Raw genomic sequence first — 23,911 nt, forward strand, 5'->3', positions numbered from 1 at the left:
TAAGTAGTTCGTAGTAGCTTCTAGTAGCTATTAGTAGCTCTAAGTAGTTCGTAGTAGCTTCTAGTAGCTCCTAGTAGCTCTAAGTAGTTCGCAGTAGCTATATGTAGCTCTTAGTAATTCGCAGTAGCTATTAGTAACTCTTAGTAGTTCGTAGTAGCTCCTAGTAGCTCTAAGTAGTTCGCAGTAGCTATTCGTAGCTCTTAGTAGTTTGCAGTAGCTATTAGTAACTCTTTGTAGTTCGTAGTAGCTCCTAGTAGCTCTAAGTAGTTCGCAGTAGCTATTAGTAGCTCTTAGTAGTTCGCAGTAGCTATTAGTAACTCTTAGTAGTTCGTAGTAGCTCCTAGTAGCTCTAAGTAGTTCGCAGTAGCTATTAGTAGCTCTTAGTAGTTCGCAGTAGCTATTAGTAACTATTAGTAGTTCGTAGTAGCTATAAGTAGCTCTTAGTAGTTCGCAGTATCTATTAGTAACTCTTAGTAGTTCGTAGTAGCTCCTAGCAGCTCTAAGTAGTTCGCAGTAGCTATTAGTAGCTCTAAGTAGTTCGCAGTAGCTATTAGTAGCTCTAAGTAGTTCGTAGTAGCTCCTAGTAGTTATTAGTAGCTCTAAGTAGTTCGTAGTAGCTTCTAGTAGCTATTGGTAGCTCTAAGTAGTTTGTAGTAGCTTCTAGTAGCTATCAGTAGCTCTAAGTAGTTCGTAGTAGCTTCTAGTAGCTATTAGTAGCTCTAAGTAGTTCGCAGTAGCTATTAGTAGCTCTAAGTAGTTCGCAGTAGCTATTAGTAGCTCTAAGTAGTTCGCAGTAGCTATTAGTAACTCTTAGTAGTTCGCAGTAGCTCTTAGTAGCTCTTAGTAGTTCTCAGTAGCTATCAGTAGCTCTAAGTAGTTCGTAGTAGCTTCTAGTAGCTATCAGTAGCTTTAAGTAGTTCGTAGTAGCTTCTAGTAGCTATTAGTAGCTCTAAGTAGTTCGTAGTAGCTTCTAGTAGCTATAAGTAGCTTTAAGTAGTTCGCAGTAGCTCTTAGTAGCTCTTAGTAGTTCGCAGTAGTTCGCAGTAGCTTCTAGTAGTTCGTAGTAGCTTCTAGTAGCTATTAGTAGCTCTAAGTAGTTCGCTGTAGCTTCTAGTAGCTATCAGTAGCTCTAAGTAGTTCGTAGTAGCTTCTAGTAGCTATCAGTAGCTCTAAGTAGTTCGCAGTAGCTTCTAGAAGCTATTAGTAGCTCTAAGTAGTTCGCAGTAGCTTCTAGTAGCTATCAGTAGCTCTAAGTAGTTCGTAGTAGCTTCTAGTAGCTATTAGTAACTCTTAGTAGTTCGCAGTAGCTATTAATAGCTCTAAGTAGTTCGCAGTGGCTTCTAGTAGCTATTAGTAGCTCTAAGTAGTTCGTAGTAGCTTCTAGTAGCTATTAGTAGCTCTAAGTAGTTCGCAGTAGCTACTAGTAGCTATTAGTAGCTCTAAGTAGTTCGCAGTAGCTTCTAGTAGCTATTAGTAGCTCTAAGTAGTTCGCAGTAGCTTCTAGTAGCTATTAGTAGCTCTAAGTAGTTCGCAGTAGCTTCTAGTAGCTATTAGTAGCTCTAAGTAGTTCGCAGTAGCTATATGTAGCTCTTAGTAGTTCGCAGTAGCTATTAGTAACTCTTAGTAGTTCGTAGTAGCTCCTAGTAGCTTGTAGTAGTTCGCAGTAGCTATTAGTAGCTCTTAGTAGTTCGCAGTAGCTATCAGTAACTCCTAGTAGTTCGTATTAGCTCCTAGTAGCTCTAAGTAGTTCGCAGTAGCTATTAGTAGCTCTAAGTAGTTCGCAGTAGCTATCAGTAGCAATAAGTAATTCGTAGTAGCTTCTAGTAGCTATTAGTAGCTCTAAGTAGTTCGTAGTAGCTTCTAGTAGCTCCTAGTAGCTCTAAGTAGTTCGCAGTACCTATATGTAGCTCTTAGTAGTTCGCAGTAGCTATTAGTAACTCTTAGTAGTTCGTAGTAGCTCCTAGTAGCTCTAAGTAGTTCGCAATAGCTATTAGTAGCTCTTAGTAGTTCGCAGTAGCTATTAGTAACTCTTAGTAGTTCGTAGTAGCTCCTAGTAGCTCTAAGTAGTTCGCAGTAGCTATAAGTAGCTATTAGTAGTTCGTAGTAGCTCCTAGAAGCTCTAAGTAGTTCGCAGTAGCTATTAGTAGCTCTAAGTTGTTCGCAGTAGCTATTAGTAGCTCTAAGTAGTTCGCAGTAGCTATCAGTAGCTCTAAATAGTTCGTAGTAGCTTCTAGTAGCTATAAGTAGCTCTAAGTAGTTCGCAGTAGCTATATGTAGCTCTTAGAAGTTCGCAGTAGCTATTAGTAACTCTTAGTAGTTCGTAGTAGCTCCTAGTAGCTCTAAGTAGTTCGCAGTAGCTATTAGTAGCTCTTAGTAGTTCGCAGTAGCTATTAGTAACTCTTAGTAGTTCGTAGTAGCTCTTAGTAGCTCTAAGTAGTTCGCAGTAGCTATTAGTAGCTCTTAGTAGTTCGCAGTAGCTATTAGTAACTCTTAGTAGTTCGTAGTAGCTCCTAGTAGCTCTAAGTAGTTCGCAGTAGCTCTTAGTAGCTCTTAGTTGTTTGCAGTAGCTATCAGTAGTTCTAAGTAGTTCGTAGTAGCTTCTAGTAGCTATTAGTAGCTCTAAGTAGTTCGTAGTAGCTTCTAGTAGCTATTAGTAGCTCTAAGTAGTTCGTAGTAGCTTCTAGTAGCTATCGGTAGCTCTAAGTAGTTCGTAGTAGCTTCTAGTAGCTATTGGTAGCTCTAAGTAGTTCGCAGTAGCTTCTAGTAGCTATTAGTAGCTCTAAGTAGTTCGTAGTAGCTTCTAGTAGCTATTAGTAACTCTTAGTAGTTCGCAGTAGCTATTAGTAGCTCTAAGTAGTTCGCAGTAGCTATTAGTAGCTCTAAGTAGTTCGCAGTAGTTATAAGTAGTTCGCAGTAGCTATTAGTAGCTCTAAGTAGTTCGCAGTAGCTATTAGTAGCTCTAAGTAGCTCTAAGTAGTTCGTAGTAGCTTCTAGTAGCTATTAGTAGCTCTAAGTAGTTCGCAGTAGCTATTAGTAGCTCTAAGTAGTTCGCAGTAGCTATTAGTAGCTCTAAGTAGTTCGCAGTAGCTATTAGTAGCTCTAAGTAGTTCGCAGTAGCTATTAGTAGCTCTAAGTAGTTTGTAGTAGCTATTAGTAGCTCTAAGTAGTTCGTAGTAGCTTCTAGTAGCTATCAGTAGCTCTAAGTAGTTCGTAGTAGCTTCTAGTAGCTATTAGTAGCTCTAAGTAGTTCGCAGTAGCTTCTAGTAGCTATTAGTAGCTCTAAGTAGTTCGTAGTAGCTTCTAGTAACTATTAGTAGCTCTAAGAAAGTCGCAGTAGCTCTTAGTAGCTCTTAGTAGTTCGCAGTAGCTATCAGTAGCTCTAAGTAGTTCGTAGTAGCTTCTAGTAGCTATCAGTAGCTCTAAGTAGTTCGTAGTAGCTTCTAGTAGCTATTTGTAGCTCTAAGTAGTTCGCAGTAGCTTCTAGTAGCTATCAGTAGCTCTAAGTAGTTCGTAGTAGCTTCTAGTAGCTATTAGTAGCTCTAAGTAGTTCGTAGTAGCTTCTAGTAGCTATTAGTAGCTCTAAGTAGTTCGCAGTAGCTTCTAGTAGCTATTAGTAGCTCTAAGTAGTTTGTAGTAGCTTTTAGTAACTATTAGTAGCTCTAAGTAGTTCGCAGTAGCTCTTAGTAGCTCTTAGTAGTTCGCAGTAGCTATCAGTAGCTCTAAGTAGTTCGTAGTAGCTTCTAGTAGCTATCAGTAGCTCTAATTAGTTCGTAGTAGCTTCTAGTAGCTATTAGTAGCTCTAAGTAGTTCGTAGTAGCTTCTAGTAGCTATTAGTAGCTCTAAGTAGTTCGCAGTAGCTTCTAGTAGCTATTAGTAGCTCTAAGTAGTTCGTAGTAGCTTCTAGTAACTATTAGTAGCTCTAAGTAGTTCGCAGTAGCTCTTAGTAGCTCTTAGTAGTTCGCAGTAGCTATCAGTAGCTCTAAGTAGTTCGTAGTAGCTTCTAGTAGCTATCAGTAGCTCTAAGTAGTTCGTAGTAGCTTCTAGTAGCTATCAGTAGCTCTAAGTAGTTCGTAGTAGCTTCTAGTAGCTATTAGTAGCTCTAAGTAGTTCGCAGTAGCTTCTAGTAGCTATCAGTAGCTCTAAGTAGTTCGTAGTAGCTTCTAGTAGCTATTAGTAGCTCTAAGTAGTTCGTAGTAGCTTCTAGTAGCTCCTAGTAGCTCTAAGTAGTTCGCAGTAGCTATCAGTAGCTCTTAGTAGTTCGTAGTAGCTTCTAGTAGCTATCAGTAGCTCTAAGTAGTTCGTAGTAGCTTCTAGTAGCTATCAGTAGCTCTAAGTAGTTTGCAGTAGCTTCTAGTAGCTATCAGTAGCTCTAAGTAGTTCGTAGTAGCTTCTAGTAGCTATCAGTAGCTCTAAGTAGTTCGCAGTAGCTATCAATAGCTCTTAGTAGTTCGTAGTAGCTTCTAGTAGCTCTTAGTAGCTCTAATTAGTTCGTAGTAGCTTCTAGTAGCTATCAGTAGCTCTAAGTTGTTCGTAGTAGCTTCTAGTAGCTATTAGTAGCTCTAAGTAGTTCGCAGTAGCTTCTAGTAGTTATTAGTAGCTCTAAGTAGTTCGTAGTAGCTTCTAGTAGCTCCTAGTAGCTCTAAGTAGTTCGCAGTAGCTATCAGTAGCTCCTAGTAGTTCGTAGTAGCTTCTAGTAGCTATCAGTAGCTCTAAGTAGTTCGTAGTAGCTTCTAGTAGCTATCAGTAGCTCTAAGTAGTTCGTAGTAGCTTCAAGTAGCTATCAGTAGCTCTAAGTAGTTCGTAGTAGCTTCTAGAAGCTATCAGTAGCTCTAAGTAGTTCGTAGTAGCTTCTAGTAGCTATCAGTAGCTCTAAGTAGTTCGTAGTAGCTTCTAGTAGCTATCAGTAGCTCTAAGTAGTTTGCAGTAGCTTCTAGTAGCTCTAAGTAGTTCGCAGTAGCTTCTAGTAGCTATCAGTAGCTCTAAGTAGTTCGCAGTAGCTATCAATAGCTCTAAGTAGTTCGTAGTAGCTTCTAGTAGCTATTAGTAGCTCTAAGTAGTTCGTAGTAGCTTCTAGTAGCTATCAGTAGCTCTAAGTAGTTCGTAGTAGCTTCTAGTAGCTATTAGTAGCTCTAAGTAGTTTGCAGTAGCTTCTAGTAGCTATTAGTAGCTCTAAGTAGTTCGTAGTAGCTCTTATTTGTTCGTAGTAACTCTTAGTTGTCAGTAGTAGCTCGTAATAGCTCTAAGTAGCTATTAGTAGTTCGTAGTAACTCTTAGCGGCTTTTAGCAGGACCCTCATATATCACTTATGTTTTCTAGTTAATTTGTCTCAAATCGAAATACGTATGACAATTGCTATAATCACTCTTACCCTTTTCATAGAAAATGCGAAAGTGCAGATTTGTACACTAGTCTTGTGTTTTAAACAGTTATTGTCAGAATATATTGCGTTTAATTATATAACAAAACATGATTTCCAAATAGTGTGGTTACATGGGCGAGATTATGATGTCGATTTGTTTTCTTGGAAGAATAATAAAGCAAATGAAAAATCATGAATGTTTAAAATACGACATGTGCAAGGACTCAAACTGTGTTCCATTTATACAAGCACTTTACTTGTCTTGTTATTTTTAGCATCATTATCGTCTCAAAACATTGTATAGACCAAAGATTAAGCAAATGCAAATGTATGAATGTTCAAAGAACGACATGGTTAATGGCTAAAACTGTGTTCCAGTGTTACACGCGCTTCACTTCTTGTTAGCTTTTGCATCAATGTCGATTGAATAACGTTGTATCGAGTCTATCGTCCAAATGCAAAACGACGGTTGCCGATTTTACATTTTTTAATGTTTTCTGAGGGGTGTTATACTTATAGTATTTTTTAAAGGACTTTGTAAATTTGATTTTTCCATTAACAGTCCCAGTGGCTTTTTTACTTGTCACTGTGAGTTCAATTATCATTTGTTTCGCAGAAGCCCGCCGTTTAGAAAGTTCCAGCGTTACGTTTGGCTGCTGTCATCTTACGCCGCTTCCCGATAATTATTTGCCATTATTTGTAAGTCCACTGAATTTTACTGTGAGAGCCTAGCGCATTTTCTGGAATAAACACCGTTTTATCGGAATTTACAGAATTTTCCACAGAAAACGTTATTCCTTATCAGCTGGAGAAAACATTTTGCGATTATCATGACTATCGATTTTTATGTACACCGGCGACACGGATAAAAACAGGCGGAGACGAAATTGATTATTGAAAAGCATTATGGGAGTCGCAGATTTTCTGTTAATCTAGTTCCTGCAAGAGCTTGGAATAACATGTGCTTTTGTTGTCAAGTTTTGTTTAAAGTGTTGTAGAGATATGAATAGTGAATAAACTGTTATGAATACTCATTGTAGGTTTTAGTTGTAGTTAGTTTAGACTTGCGTTCAATTGTTGGTGATTTTTGTTTTAATTCGTGAAAACGTGTCGTATTTATATTGTTCCAAAATAATTGGATTTTGGTCGACAATTCCATTAAAGCTAACGGATATTAATGCGCTGCTACAGTTTTGGATTGCGAAAATTAATTTTTGATTGCTAACCAAATTGGGATATTGTTGACATACAATATATACTTGTATTTGATAGATAGACACTGATTTGTTTACGACCGTTGCTCAAGCATTCCATATTTATTGTATATCTCACATTTGCTACACATATCAACAGAGCATATATTATAGCCGAAATATATATACAACAAGGAGTATTAGTTTAATTGGTATTATCAAAACTGCTGTCGAACTTATACATAGTGCTTTGAAACAAATATCATTCTTAAGTGTGTTTATCATTCCTTTGCCAAAATTGGGAAGCCAAAATCTCAAAGCGACCGTGAAAGTGGTCAAATTCTTCACAAAACTCTTGCTGTGGAACATCACGGGATACACAAGCAACAGAAAGGCACAACGTCATCATCAGTGACGTCACATTGCCAAACGAACGGAAACCCAGAAATTTCTCAAAATATAATTATCCAAATGAGGCCTAACCTTACAACACTGACCAATGGCGTTGCGCTTGTCCCCGGAGTAGGGGAATCTCACCTGAGTGCCCCACTCGGACCGGCATCAATGAACGGTACCGGCCCCACCATCCCAATGAAGGACCATGATGCCATTAAACTGTTTGTGGGCCAGATTCCCCGGAACCTCGAGGAAAAGGATCTGCGGCCGATCTTCGAGGAGTACGGACAGATTTATGAGCTCACCGTCCTTAAGGACCGCTTCACCGGCATGCACAAAGGTACGCCAAGTGTTCTTATGCTAAGGTCTTTGTAAATCTGTGGTAGTTCAATTTGGGATCTTTATGGCATTTGAGGTCATTTATATCTAGGTATTGTACGTATTTGGTCAGACAATTATGGGTCCTGTTCTATATTATTATTTTTTTGGTCATACAATTATGGGACATTCATATTTTAATGTCTGGCCATTGTGTTTTTACCTTACATATTCTAATTATGTTTGGTGTTTTAATATGGTCTTTTGGTCCCATTATTTTAAATTCCTTCATGATGTTTGATTTTGTCTGGTCTGTCACTGATGATTTAATGTGTTTGGTGTAGGCCTTGTCCAACCTACAGTCTGTGTACACGAGTCTCTAGTGCTTGACAGTTGTGTTCCATGACATCTGTCGAACGTACGATAGTAGTTTACTAATCATATAGACAAGTGTATACTTGTTCATCATCATACAGTATTTTAATCTTTAAATACGGTGTAAAGACTTAAATTCCATCGGGCGTGATCACTGATCAGAATACAGTGCAGTCCCGGAATGTAGTAGAACCATACGATCTACACTATCTGTGCCATACCAGTTTTCCTTCATGATGAACACGATGCTCTGTAGCCAACTTCATAAATCAGTCAAAACAACTGACACATTAAACTACACGTGTAATGAATGCATGCCTTAGAACCATTCTGAGAAATACCGCACCTTTTCGTATCTACCCTCCTACACATATGAGACATTCTTCTAAACATGTGGAAAATCGTTCTTCAAATGTGGAACATCCTCCTACAAATGTGAGACACTCGCATTAAAACGATCATCAGTCGTGCAGGAATCTTCCACAGACAAGTCACGGCCATCAAAGCGTATTTGGAAAACATGATTTATTTCTCTTTTTATGGAATGCTTAAAGCCAAGTTACTTATAGCTAAATCTAATATAACACCGATCACTCTGGGTTGCTAGGCAATGTCTTTGAGGCCTCTGAGACGTCCACATATGATGTGCCAATGTAGCACTTTAACCACATGTCATGGTTATATCGGACTTGTCAATATTGCAACGACAGTTGTCAACTTTCAACTTTCAACTGGTTATGTTTTAAGAGCGGGCTCTTATTTCGTCGACTTTAGTCCATATCAGACAACGGCAGCTCAAGAGGCATAGAGTGCAATGTCTTGTTCCCTAATTCCTCAGCTAGTCTGTGGCCAACTATAGGTGCACAAATTCTTCAGAATTAACATCACGTGTACATTAAAGCAGCAATAACATTTTGTTTTATTAAATACTTGTTATTTATTCCATTCCATATCAGACATATCTATATCAAATGAAATACCATACTTTGCACACGTCAATACAATATCCATATACATACGTACAAGCAAAATGATTAGCTCTGTAAAGCTGTGAACTCGTCGTCGCGTATTACCATTTACGTTGCCAGTTTAAACGCCAAGCAGGGTAGGGCGGGGGGGGGGGTCACGTTTTTACGTTTCATGTCTAGATATCATATATACTACATAGGCCTAGGTACTGTATAACAAAGAAATGTGTGCAACACTGGTTTACTTTGCCGGTTAAAGGTAACGAATAGCTGACAGTACGACGTCGTATTTAGCTATGACAGTAGAATATACAGATGTGAGCATTTGATGAACACAGCCTTATGTTTGTCTCATGATAGTTTCCGAAAGGCAAATATCTGCGAAAAAAGATCTAAACGGAGAGCTGGAAACAAATATTGTATAATATATCGTTTGTGAATATTCTAAAGACCTTACGTATGCTGTGTATATTGAGTGCATAGTCATTTTTAAGAGACTCCAGTCCAGGTCGTGATTACAGAAACATCTGGATTAGAGAAATATTCACGCAGTTTGAATTATATGTATGAAGATTGCTGCTGATATGAATTCGATGAATTCCTTGAGTATATGATGCAGAGAAAGTGAAATGCACGTGCAATATTCTCACAACAGGCGAAACGCAGTAACTGGCGTGTTGTCATCGATACTGAAGTTGAATTTTAACACAACTTTCTCTAAAAAATGCCCTATGATTTACAAACACTTGTGTTTAATGTTGTTTTACTCTGTACCCATAAACAAAGGACATCGTACACATAAACTAACGATTTATTAATATACAAATATGCACCTGTATAAGAAGCAATTATTAAAATGCCGTTTATTTGTTGTCAATGCGACTGTTAAAATGAAGGAAAAAAACAGATTAAGACGGTGTTGAACATCTTTTGTAAGTTTAGGTTATTATATCCCATTGTCTATCGAGTTAGATCCCAAAAGGCTTTATTCAAAGCTAACAGCTTAGTGTTAAAATATGCATTATCTGTATATAAACATAACTTTCATTGTTTTGCAGAAAGAAAAGGAAATTATTTATAACGTTCGTTTAGTCTCAATTGGTAAATAAATCCCATGTTCGAACATGCTTTATACTCTAGAATGCAGTACTTCACTCATATTATAGCGTCAGTCAAGATATCATTCGGAACTCCTCGGCAATTTTCCATCGAAAAAAAACCTCTGAGTTATATATGTATTGGCGGTTAAACAGAAGCAGTGGTTTTTTAACCTTTAAATAATAGCATAAATTAATTGTATTGGTTTAACGTGTATTTCGTATTACTAAGTTTAAATTGGTTGAGGTATAGGGGTTATCAAGCAATGTCGAGGTATCGGGGTTATCAAGCAATGTCGAGATATCGGGGGAATCTAGCAATGTCGAGGTATCGGGGTTATCTACGATGTCGTGGTATCGGGGTAATCTAGCAATGTCGTGGTATCGGAGTTATCCAAGATGTCGTGGTATCGGGGTAATCTAGCGATGTCGTGGTATCGGGGTAATTTAGCGCAATTTCGTGGTATCGGGGTAATCTAGCAATGTCGTGGTATCGGGGTTGTCTACGATGTCGAGGTATCGGGGTTATCAAGCAATGTCGTGGTATCGGGGTTGTCTACGATGTCGAGGTATCGGGATTATCTAGCAATGTCGTGGTATCGGGGTTTTTATACAATGTCGTGGTATCGGGATTATCTAGCAATGTCTTGGTATCGGGGTTGTCAAACAATGTCGTGGTATCGGGGTAATCTAGCAATGTCTTGGTATCGGGGTTGTCAAACAATGTCGAGGTATCGGGATAATCTAGCAATGTCGAGGTATCGGGGTTATCTAGCAATGTCGTGGTATCGGGGTTATCTAGCAATGTCGTGGTATCGGGGTTATCTAGCAATGTCGTGGTATCGGGGTAATCTAGCAATGTCGAGTTATTGGGTTTATCTAGCAATGCCGAGGTATCGGGATTATGTAGCAATGTCGTGGTATCAGGATTATCTAGCAATGTCGTGGTATCGGGATTATCTAGCGATGTCGTGGTATCGGGGTAATCTAGCAATGTCGAGTTATTGGGTTTATCTAGCAATGCCGAGGTATCGGTTTATCTAGCAATGTCGTGGTATCAGGATTATCTAGCCATGTCGAGGTATCGAGGTTATCTAGCAATGCCGTGGTATCGGGATTTTCTAGCAATGTCGTGGTATCGGGATTATCTAGCAATGTCGTGGTATCGGGATTATCTAGCAATGTCGTGGTATCGGGGTTATCGAGCAATGTCGTGGTATCGGGGTTATCAAGCAATGCCGAGGTATCGAGGTTATCTAGCAATGATGCGGTATCGGGATTATCTAGCAATGTCGTGGTATCGAGGTTATCGAGCAATGTCGTGGTATCGGGATTATCTAGCAATGTCGTGGTATCGGGATTATCTAGCAATGCCGAGGTATCGAGGTTATCTAGCAATGTCGAGGTATCGAGGTTATCGAGCAATGTCGAGGTATTGGGGTTATCTAGCAATGTCGTGGTATCGGGATTATCTAGCAATGCCGAGGTATCGGGATTATCTAGCAATGCCGAGGTATCGGGGTAATCTAGCAATGTCGAGTTATTGGGTTTATCTAGCAATGCCGAGGTATCGGGGTTATCGAGCAATGTCGAGGTATCGGGATAATCGAACAATGACCTGGTATTTGGGTTATCTAACAATAACGTGGTATCGGGGTAATCTAGCAATGCCGTGGTACCGGGGTTATCTAGCAATGCCGTGGTACCGGGGTTATCTAGCAATGCCGTGGTATCGGGGTTATCTAGCAATGCCGTGGTACCGGGGTTATCTAGCAATGTCGTGGTATCGAGGTTATCAAGCAATGTCGTGGTATCGGGATTATCTAGCAATGTCGTGGTATCGGGATTATCTAGCAATGTCGTGGTATCGGGGTTATCAAGCAATGATGTGGTATCGGGGTTATCTAGCAATGCCGTGGTACCGGGGTTATCTAGCAATGTCGTGGTATCGGGATTATCTAGCAATGTCGTGGTATCGAGGTTATCTAGCAATGTCGAGGTATCGGGGTTATCAAGCAATGATGTGGTGTGGTATCGGGGTTATCTAGCAATATAGCGGTATAGGGGTTATCTAGCAATGCCGAGGTATCGTGATTATCTAGCATTGTCGAGGTACCTGGGTTATCTAGCAATGTCAAGGTATCGGATTTATAGCAATGCCGAGGTATCGGAGTCATAGCAATGTCAAGGTATCGGAATTCTAGCAATGTCGTGGTATCGGGGGTACTTAGCAATGCCGAGGTATCGGGGTTATAGCAATGTCGATGTATCGGGAGTAATCTAGCAATGTAGTGGTATCTGAGTTATCAAGCAATGTCGTGGTTCGGGGTATCTAGCAATGCCGAGGTATCGGGATTATCTAGCAATGTCGAGGTTTTGCGGTTATCTAGCAATGTCGAAGTATCGGGGTTATCTGGAAATGTCGAGGTATTGGGGTTATCGAGCAATGTCGAGGTTACAATGCGGAGGTATCGGGGTTATCTAGCAATGTCGAGGTATCGGGGTTATCTAGAAATGTCGAGGTATTGGGGTTATCCAGCAATGTCGTGGTTACAATGCGGAGGTATCGGGGTTATCTAGCAATGTCGAGGTATCGCGGTTATCTAGAAATGTCGAGGTATCGGGGGTATCGAGCAATGTCGAGGTATCGGGGTTATCTAGCAATGTCGAGGTATCGGGGTTATCTAGAAATGTCGAGGTATTGGGGTTATCCAGCAATGTCGTGGTTACAATGCGGAGGTATCGGGGTTATCTAGCAATGTCGAGGTATCGGGGTTATCTAGAAATGTCGAGGTATCGGGGTTATCGAGCAATGTCGAGGTATCGGGGTTATCTAGAAATGTGGAAGTATTGGGTTATCGAACAATGTTGAGGTATCGGGGTTATCGAGCAATGTCGAGGTATCGGGGTTATCTAGAAATGTGGAAGTATTGGGGTTATCGAGCAATGTCGAGGTATCGGGGTTATCTAGCAATCTCGAGCTATCGGGGTTCATATTGATGGTGAAAGGATATTCTTTGGTTATTCTGTTTTTTTGAGAAAGTAACCCTAGTTGTGATCGAACCAACAAGCTCTTGGGTGAGAAGCGGACATTTTTACCACTCTCATCCCAAATTATTCAAAAGACATTTAAAATTCATGTTTTAAATCTGAAATTTAATCATACATGTAATTTTCTAAGTCATATTTATTGTTAATGTTTGCGTTTCTAGACCATTTATGTGGTCCGGTTGAAGAATTAATGGTTTAGAAAAGTCAGAATGGATGAAACTGTGTACACGTGTTGGCAACGATTATACGCAAATGTATAGCAGGGCTAATAACTCGTTCAAGTTTTATGAAGACGTTCGTACATACTAGTTAATTAATCATATTTTGTAATATTCTCTAATAACCTTAGAAAGTTCTTCATTGTACATGTAAATAGGAACTCAATGTCTACTTTGTTTCAGGTGTTTAAAATCAAGCTGATATTAAGAGCGTTATTGTTGTTGGGCATATCTCCGCTATCAGCTTCTCTGTCATCGCTAATGTATACAAGAATTTCAGAACGTTTCTGAGAACTTTTTCTTACATTTCAACGTTTCAAATTTAAAGCACGCATCTAACCTTTCTTCATGTGCGATGGTAATTCTCGTGAAATGATTTCGATTCAAAACGCCTTAAAGTGACACTCTTATTCAAAACCAGTACATACATATGTATCACAGTTGACGACGTGTATGTGAATGATTGACTCGTATACTAGTATTAATATGAGCAGTCATTTAGTATTCTATTCGAGAGGCATACATGTATTTCTTCGAGGTAAAAAATCGATCTGCGTGAAGGGAAGCCGTGTCCATGTAATTAACAGGTTGGTCGTAGCTGAAAATGACAGACTCTCAACCGAGAACGTGGCTTCTGTCAAATGCAAGGCCCGATAATTAATATGTTGCCATAAACGAATGACTCAAATATATATAATAACAAAAGGATATATCGATTTGATGGCCACATTGTTGGGCATGTATTTCTTTCTCCGTAGACGAACCATTGAACACCAGAATCGGAGTAGCAATTCTGATGCTGAAGTGCTGAGTTCTAATGGCTCTGTTTTTATTTTCTTTGCAAAACTGCAGCATATTAAAACAAACCGGTCTTACGAATTTGCTTGATTTATGAAACTATAGTGTGTCTATACCGTCAAGCTGTAAATCTAACTTCATAATCGTTTGCGGATCCATGGGGGTGTATCCGGAGACCCCCCCCCCCCATAAAATCCCCCTTCCTTTCAGTTTACTTTTTATTTCAAAATAGGAGAAATATATATATATATATAATACGCATAAAATGCACCATTTCGAGCTAGATATTGTTAAAATTACCCCCCCCACCACACGTTTAACGATTTACATTTCGGATCTAATGGTGGGACGCTAGTCATAAGGTTACGCCCCTTAGCTACGCCCCTCTGACGTCAAATCCTGGAACCCTGATAGTTGATTAGGAAAAAGAAACGACGAGACATAATTGTGTAAGATAACTAGCCAGAAATTTAAGTGGCTTTTCAATAAAACATCAGAAGGAGCCCGTGGTGGGAATACGTCGGTAGTTGGCGAAATACCAATTCTATTTGAAATATGCGATATTCCACAATAATATATGACATCATTAATGATTATTTTATGGATTTGAGAAACGACCATTTGCAAGTGAAAACAGAAGTTTTAATCAAGTGTGTTTTTTTATAAAGTTAAGAAATTCGACAGCACAACATATTATGTTTTAGTTTCTTGCTTTACATTATTATGTTATTACATGTATATGCCATTTTCATATTCTTGATTGTAAATGTCATTCACTTTTACTCTACATTGAACTTATAGTTGTGCTTTAATTGCACATCGATTAAACTAATGAAAAATTATTTTTCAGCTTGTTTCGATTGACATATAATAATAATAATAATAATAATAATAATAATAATAATAATAATAATTATAATAATAATAATAATAATAATAATAATAATAATAATGATAATAATAATAATAATGATAATAATAATAATAATAATAATAATAATAATAATAATAATAATAATAATAATAATAATAATGATAATAATAATAATAATAATAATAATAATAATAATAATAATAATAATAACACATTTAGGCAATCAGTATCTTGTTTACAATGTGACCTTCCACTAAGACAAAACTGAGATCATACAAATACAGGATTTAACAATTATATCAAAATAGTCACCAATCATTACAAATACACGCAAATTATGCAATTATTGATCTTTAACAAGATATTATGCTTTTTTACAAAGCTTTAAAAGTATGTTACAATTGTAAATTAAATATAATATACTATTTCTAAATACAAAAGCCTTGAAAATAAGCACAATAAGATGTAACATTTTCGGTATTAAGCACTCAAATAATTTATTACTACTTGGACGCTGTCTATAATAACTTGGTGAATACTTAAATTCTAAGGTCATTCTGCAATGAGCATTTCAAAAGAAAATGATAACGGTGGTTTAACTGGATTTATCGGTGAAATACAATTGATATTTCACTGTTTGAAACGCGCAGGAATGTGCTGTTGGGGCGATACCAGTTCGGTAAAAAGGGACTTTCGATGGTACTTTGTAAAACTAACGAGCATGTATCTCACTGGTTAGCATGATTAGCTGTGCATGTGGGTCTTATAAGGGCATAATATGATCCAAACTTTTAACCAAAAAAAAAACGTGCTGTATCCGGTCCATTTGTGAGTATAGTGGTATGCTCACCTCCTACACATATATGACGCTATCCGATTGGACTAGAGCGGTCACGACGAGGTGTGTATAATCCATTTACCCCTTCGAAATTTATATCCTTTAGCTTCTAACAGTGAACCCACCATGAAGTGTTTCCTGCACAGTTTGATTCATATCGCCCCATAGTCCCACAGCACTGAGCGTGTCTAAACGGACTAATCAACTTTAATATTAGCAATGGTTTGTTAAAAGATTTGATGATGTGTTTAGTACCTCTAGTCTCATCTTGCCAAATCCGACACATTTTTCTGTTTGCATAAAAGGACTGTTACATTTGGACTTTTGGGCTAAGCCCTTACGTGAACATGTTAAAACTACAATTCCATATAGTTCGCGATCCATCAACCTATCTTATTCAGGGTATACATGTTAAGTATACTCCAAACCTCAAATATTTAACCAGAAAAAAGATCGCTTTTCAAATAGTTTACGTCGTTTGCTACATTTCAAAAATAGAACCGTAAATGACCTTGTCGCAATTTTATTCTCCAACCGGAAATGAAAACAACGATTTCCGGAAGTCAGTCGCAGGATATCGATACTGTAACGCAGTGAATGACGAACACAACTTCCGGTTCGATTGATTCAGAAAATTTCAGCCGCGCGTTGATTATGTAACTTAGATAAGCTAGTGAATGAATTCAGTTTGTAAATGATATCAATAATCGATTTTGACCATTTTTGAAGGATACTTGTCCGTTGAATGATTATGAAATTGAAACTTAAGCACATATTATTTTTGCTATTGGTAATGTCGAGAAACCTTTGCAAGGAGAGCATTATACAACAGATTTGAACCATAAGTGTGAGATGCAACAACTTGTACGTGTATAGGCGAGATCATACACGATCATGTATTAAGCGACACATATCTTAGCATTAAAACTGATATTGTTTATTTAGGTTTAACTAAAACATTAGCTCGATTTAAGGCGGGCTTGGGCACGGCTGCCGAAATAAGTTTGGTAAAGGATAACTAAATCATAGCTTACCGCGCATTCCTTTTTACAAGCTAGAGCGCATGCGCGAAATTAACTTTTTATAACCAGTTCAGGTCTCAGTAATGGATATTTGACGGTTGGTAAATTAGAATCGATTAGAGCATTGAAAATATCCTAATTGACAATAAATAACATGAGCAAGATACAAACGACTGGCAGCCAGAGCTCTTCTTGTCGGCTTACATCGACGTTTGACCCACCCAAAGGTTCGTCATAGGTACCTTGGCTGATGTAAACAGCGGTTGGGTCAGTTGACAAACTCGAACACTGAGCCGATTTATAATTGCTTACACACATGCTTACACACATTTATGAAACAAACCTATCCGTTATATTAAGCAGTTCGCCAAACTCCGAAAAAACTCAATTAAGTCAAGACTACACAACATTGACAATGGAGCTGAGATCACGTGATGCTTGGACAACATTATCAATGGAGCTGAGCGCTGAGATTACGTGATACTTGCACAACATTGTCAATGGAACTGAGATCACGTGATGCTTGCACAACATTGACAATGGAGCTGAGATCACGTGATGCTTGGACAACATTGTCAATGGAGCTGAGCGCTGAGATTACGTGATACTTGCACAACATTGTTAATGGAACTGAGATCACGTGATGCTTGCACAACATTGACAATGGAGCTGAGATCACGTGATGCTTGCACAACATTGTCAATGGAGCTGAGCGCTGAGATTACGTGATGCTTTCACAACATTGACAATGGAGCTGAGATCACGTGATGCTTTCACAACATTGACAATGGAGCTGAGATCACGAGATGCTTGGACAACATTGTCAATGGAGCTGAGATCACGTGATGCTTGGCTGTATTCAATAACGTTTCGAGTTTGAGTTTGAGGCTCAGGCGCAGAAAACGGAATTCTTAAATGTTTCAAAATACCTATATTAATATGACTATTTTTGACAAAACAGCGTGTGTCTGATTGTAGAACAGAGTATTTGTAACAGTTACAGCACTTTTGAACACATTTGCCCCTGTTATTGCATTTTAACAGCATTTATTTGATTTATGCTTCTAGACGTGGTCACTTATTTTCAAAATAGTTAAAGGAAGCAATTATTGTTCAAACTTTCAAATACTTCCAATATTGTGGTATGCAACTGTTACGTTTTATAAACCATATGGACAACTTAAACTGAGGAAATTGTGTTTTTTCCAGACTGTTTTCGGAAAGAGAAAAAAAAATCTTAGCTCCCTGTGCTCCATGTGTGTCTTGTTTGTTTTGTTCGTACTACTTTGGACACATATTTAGTATATCTCCACATACACAAAATCAGTTCCTTATATCTATGGTTCGTAAACTTTGTGGTTCTACTTTCAATATTGCTGCTTCAGGTGGGCGCTATTTTTAGGAATATACTATAACATTGTTCGGGTATGGGCGAAAGCCGTTTCCGGTACGAAGGATCATGTAATTTTGCATTTAAATAAAAGTAACTATTTAAAGAATTATCAAAATGTTGAAGTCAGTTGTTTAAGTCGACGACATTCTTAATGTCGGGCATTTAAAATAAAGGAAATGTTTAATGGGCGTCAAGCACCTCCGAATGGGCGAATTTTGCTCAGGCTAACACTTGTGAGAATTTCCCGCGGAGTAACGCGCGCTGAGTTACGCGGGAAATTATCAAATAACAAATCACTATTTGTACCTGATTGAGGTGTATGTCACATTGACACGGTTATCGAATTCAAATTAATATTACTCGGCTTCAAAACTAGTGCATATATTGATACATGTATAAAAATTCATAAACCTTTTGCAATTTCATATTTGAACCAAGCATCTTAAGATATCTTTAAAAGCATAACAACACGTTGTGAACTCTCCAAGCTCATGGGACGTACTCCACCACCTAACACTTGTGGCAGTTGGTTATTGATGCCTGGTTGAGGACAATATGTGTGTGGTAAACAGCGAATAATATGAGTGGGGCTAAAATTCTCTAAAAAAATATTCTTTTACCAGACAGATAGACAAACATACAGACATGTTTATTGTCGTAAACATGTTTTATAACAGTTTCTTGACAAAATATAATACATATAACCATGTATATAAATAGTCAGTATGGTCACAAAATGAATAAAGAAAAAGAGAAAGGAATAAGTAAGTTTAATTAAAGAACATACAATAAGGTATAAAACGAAAAGAAAAAGATTTTGAAATCAAACTGTGAGATATAAAATTAATAGAGTATGAAATAGTATGGACGATTTACAAATGTCATAATACTTGAAAGATCTAAGCGATGTTATTAATATAAGATTTTCTGAATAGAAATGCTTGATTTATAAATTTACCTAGGCTTCTTTGTTGCCGACGTTTTTAGATAACAGTTCGTTAAATTTGTACATGCTTGGGTTTCTGATATAATATGATTTAATCCTATTTTTCCGAGTTGTTACATACAGGACATATATTATGATAAATTGGTATTTGTCTTCTAAACCATTAGATTTACAAACAGTACAACGGAGTTGATCTCTATATATTCTATTTCGGCCTGTTTCTATATGAAGTTTATGTGATGACAATCTTAAAGTTCAATTTATGAGTTTTTATGAGTATATATTATTACTATTGCGTATCCGTTCATACCATGACTGCTTGAAAACATCGGTCACTCTTTCATTGAACATGATATTTAAGTTCTTCACGGTTTGGATTTAACCACACATATCACAAAATATACATATCTATCAAGAGATCTTTTCTTATTTGCAGTGTTGTTTCGACAACCAAGACTTCCTAACATGTTACCAAATTTTATAATCCCTGCATATCTATTGACATATAGAAGATATCTATGAAACCCCCAGTACATAACTCATGCTACGATATCCGAGGGTCTCTTTTGACAGACGGATCATATTCAATTTAAACCAAACATATCTCCAACATAATATAATAATTTGATTCGTCTCAATATTTCAATAAATCGTCAGTTCCCATCATAAATGCAAATTGAAAGTCACTCTCTGGTGCTGTTTTCTTCTATCATATCGAGTTCCTCAAGTCTCCATGAATTCTGATTTGTTGACGTCTGCCAGACAACACGAGGGTCGCTGCAAAATATACACCCGACTCATGTCCATTTCGAAGTTTATAGTTGTGTGATGCAAACCAAACAATTAAATGGCACTTAAGTCAACAGTGGTCTTACTTTTTTCTGAACATTTATTTTTTATATTTATTTTATTATATTTGTTTTGGGTAATGCATGCTTTATTTAAAACTATGTATCACCAAATAGACTGCAACTATCGTTATTCTTTTAACTGTTTCACATATTTTTTCTTTATTGAGCAAAAAAATAAACGTAACTGACCATGTTTCAATCAAATCCTGCAAACTGGAAATGAAAACAACGAGTTCCGGAAGTCAATAATAGTATATCGATAGTGGAACGTAGTAAATGGCGACATGGCATCCGGTTTGATTGATTTAGCAATTTTCATCGAATCGTTTGATTAATATTTAGTGAGAGAGGTGAGAGGAAACCGTTTATAAATGATATCAGGAATCGATCACGACACTTTGGAAACAAACATTGAAACATAGATGTAGATTACACACCTTTATCTCGATTCGACGCGTTTTAGTTCGGTAAGGTAATCTATTAATATTAAAAGTAACAAGATATTAAGTTAAAAAAAACCTTTGAATGTTAAAATTTGCAAGCCACTGTTTTGCCATTTGTTTTGCTGTTTAGTCGTTGAAATTGGCAAAGAAAATAGGCTACACATCGCCATGCAAAACATTTCAAAAATCCAGCAAAATAGACTGGCTATGGGAGCTATCGAGCGACATTACTAACAACATCCGGATCATATCTATTTAGAAATAAACATCTAACATACAGAAGATCCGCTCATCAATCACAACGGCACGGAACTAATGTGACGCTGGTTTTTGAATTCCACTTAAATATTCTTGCATCGTGCCAAGAAATGATGCAGCAAACATAACTTCATTCAAAAATCGTAAGAGCCTGTAATTCATTTTCTCTTCAAATATCTTGATAATCATCCCTATCACTTAACAAACTAAAAGTGACTGAAGAAACTGAGAAATCTAGTTCAAATAGTTTCAATGCACATGCTGCATTACAAAATTGTATTTGTGTGGTTCGTTCTCTTAACTTAGTGTTATTTTCTTAAAGCATGTAATGAGAATTCAAACACATCAAAGCGATACATATATATTGGTTGTCATCGGGGTTGTAGATAGGTATGTTTTGACAATATTAGTTTTAGTTTATAGAATAAATTTGAAGCAGAAATAGGGTTATGAACCTGCTCCTCACTGTTTCTAATCTGTTCCTGCCGAGTACAAACTCATTCAAGGACAGACGTCATACATTTAACTACAATCATACACTTTCATAAAATCAATAAAAGCACAGAAGGGAGACGCCTTGATTTTCTTTCTTGTAGTTAAGGTGGAAGCGTCTATTGTACTCCGTATTTTTACGAGATCCATTTTGTTCTTCTATTAAAATATTTTTTCTTTCAGCCAATGCTTAGAGCCTTTGATTCAACATTGACCAATAAACTGTATACCTACCACAAGAAAATGAAATACCCCTGTATAACAAGGGGTCTCTAGGCTCTTACATGTTTAGTTTTGGAATCGGACTTGTAATTACTTTTACCTAAATACTGGGTATAATGCTCCTCTCGAAACTGTCATTATACAACATGTGTAAAATAATATAGCACAATTATTTCTCAATACATCATAACACATTTCATTTTTAACATATATAAGAGTTCTCTCTTTTGACACTCATTTGTGTGATTTTTTTATGCTACTTAAATGACAAGTTACCAAGATAAAACAATGGTGCTATTGGCTTACTTAACATATTTGCTGAAATCGAACATTATCATTCCAATCTGAGAATGCCATTTGTCATTTATAATGGGGAAAAGTTCACTGCATTTTATTATTTATTTTATATCACTGCGCCGTACAAAAAATGACACTCGACGACAATTTTAGTGGAAACTGGTGCTTTGTTGAAATGAAAAAATGGCACAATGTAGTTGGTGATTTAAAACAGAATTTATTTCTTGGCCAAATGTAGTGAGAAACCAGAAAATGCACTGTACATTACCCTTGAGGAGCAGGTTCATAACTATATTTTATCTTCTAGTATAATTTATGAACGGTGAAATAATCAAAAACTTGCCTTTTTACATTTAAGGTGGGGGATTTTTGTTTACAGTTTGAATGGTTCAGTGCAGGTCGATTACCAGCACTGTAACTTACCTTCAATAGGAGGAACATGAACTTCATTTGAAATAAAATCATCTTGTTTAACTTTCGAATACATTTATAATGATAATATAGGTTATTACATTTTACATTACAAAACATGCGCAGACAATGGCGCGATCATGCAGGGAGCCCATTGTTTCGCGCGCTTTTTACAGGGGATGTACAGCGAGCTGGTGTTAGATTTGGCGTTCATAAAAGTGAAGGTACCCAAATATACACTCGGCATAAAATTATTTGTAGATATTAGGCCACAACAAATTGATCATTTGTTCTACGGATTTTGCCCCAAAAAAGTAGAAGCGAGCGAGCGAAAAAAAAATTAAAATACTTTTTTTTAAATTTAAGGCAATTCAGAGGCGAGCGCAAGGCGAAAAATAAAATAAAAATTAAAAAGTTTATTTCTTACTAAATTTATCATGCAATATGTCAAGAAATGCTTTTTAATTGCAAACATAGGTTCTTTGTTTAAATATAAATGAAAAGGTTTTGATTGTATCACATGAAAATCTGTCTCAATATATAACAAATGGCAATAAGATCCAGTGCTTTACTATTACTTAAGACACTGCCGATTAAAACGTGGGACAACACAATTGAAGCAGTATTAAACAAATCTGCAAATGTGGCAGCGGTCATTATATTAGAGCAGGTGGTGGAATAAAGATGTTTCCCTTTCAAGACCTCGCCTTTACCACGAACCAATGGTTTATAGGTCTGTGCCTTGAAAAAAAAAATCATGACACCCTCCATAGCTTCAATGCCCGTAAGAAACAGGCCACTTTAATAACAGGCCACTTTACTACAAATCGATCAAAGAAAACAAGTGGATAAGAACAAAGAATTGAGAAAATTAAAACAGTCATTTTACTTATAAAAGGTTTTATTTTCTGATTTTACTGATGTTATTTTTATACTGTACATGTACATGTATGTGTAATGCACTAGTCAATTGTAACCACGACCCCAAGGTCCGGGGAATCGCGTGGACTTTGACTTTCGGTCCAGCCAACCCCGGGTAAAACCAACGGCACTGCGGGGCCACCTGGAAGGTAAAAACACGGCCCATTTCACCGGCTCTCTCCGGTATACCCCCGGTCCTGGGGGGGGGGGGGGGGGGGCATGGTTACAATTGAATGGTGCATAAATACAGACTGTTTCTGAAACATTTACAAGTCCTTCTATTTTTATCAATTACGATTATAAAACTGAGAAATGCATTTTAGAATTTAAAAAAATAACTCACGAAAACATGTTCATTTGATGTAAGTTGAGTGTCCGTGTATTTTAATATAAGTTTTGCACTCAAAATCTGATTTAGTTATTATTTAACACTAAATTTTGAGTACAAAACACTGAATTACTTAAAACACACATAAATAATTATTGTCTTCGACGCTGTAAAACTGTTGTTGTTTACTGAAGACTATAATCCATTGACTATGACACTGATTTTCAATTAAAAATGTGTATTTTACATTAACGAAAACTGAAAGTATCCTGCAAATTAATACCGGAAATAGATAACAACGATGCGTCCTGCAAAATATTCCCGACAAAAAAGACTGTCAAAAAATATCGGCTGTTTTGCGGTTACCCGGACCTGATTTTGTCCTGACACGAGGAAAGTTTGCTCGCGGAGAATGTAAAGCATGGAAATACCTTCAAAAAAGGCGAAGTCGACGTTGCAGGTTCAAATTTTAAGTAAAAAAACTTCAGAAAATAGAGGAAATTCAGAAGTAAAAAAATAAATAATATGCGCGGCCAAATAGTAAGTGCGGGCGCAAAAAAAAAGTTTTTTTATTTTTTTTTCGTTTTTCGAATTTTAGGTGCGGCAAATCCGACGAACAAATGATCAATTTGTTGTGGCCTTACATAGATTCGTGCCATAACCCTCACGTAGATTCGTGCCACAAATAGTTTACCAGTTCTGAAATTCGGCCGAATGGGTATTATTGAATATTTAAACATCTTGTTAATAATCTAAATAAACACTGAAATGTGTAAACTATGACGGATAAATCACATGGCATCATAATCTATAGGAAATCATTATTTTAATAAATTACTAAA

The 23,911-nt window shown here is 37.2% G+C and overlaps 1 protein-coding gene across 8 annotated transcripts in view; it reads left to right on the plus strand.

Annotated features, from left to right (window-relative positions):
- Nucleotides 1-6,290: 6,290 nt before the first annotated feature.
- LOC128222028 (CUGBP Elav-like family member 3-B) overlaps nt 6,291-23,911 on the plus strand; it is a 155,067-nt gene continuing 137,446 nt past the window's right edge. For 6 of the 8 annotated variants that reach the window (XR_008259056.1, XM_052930766.1, XM_052930768.1 and 3 more), the window contains exon 1: nt 6,291-7,288. Coding sequence is in view for 7 of the 8 variants with exons in the window: in XM_052930766.1 (XP_052786726.1) it covers nt 7,024-7,288 (265 nt within the window). In the remaining variant the exon portion in view is untranslated. The remainder of the gene's footprint in view (nt 7,289-23,911) is intronic. The other 2 variants (XM_052930769.1, XM_052930772.1) reach the window with 2 other exon arrangements.

The sequence above is a fragment of the Mya arenaria genome, chromosome 16 (assembly GCF_026914265.1).
Source record: "Mya arenaria isolate MELC-2E11 chromosome 16, ASM2691426v1".
Lineage (NCBI taxonomy): Eukaryota > Metazoa > Mollusca > Bivalvia > Myida > Myidae > Mya > Mya arenaria.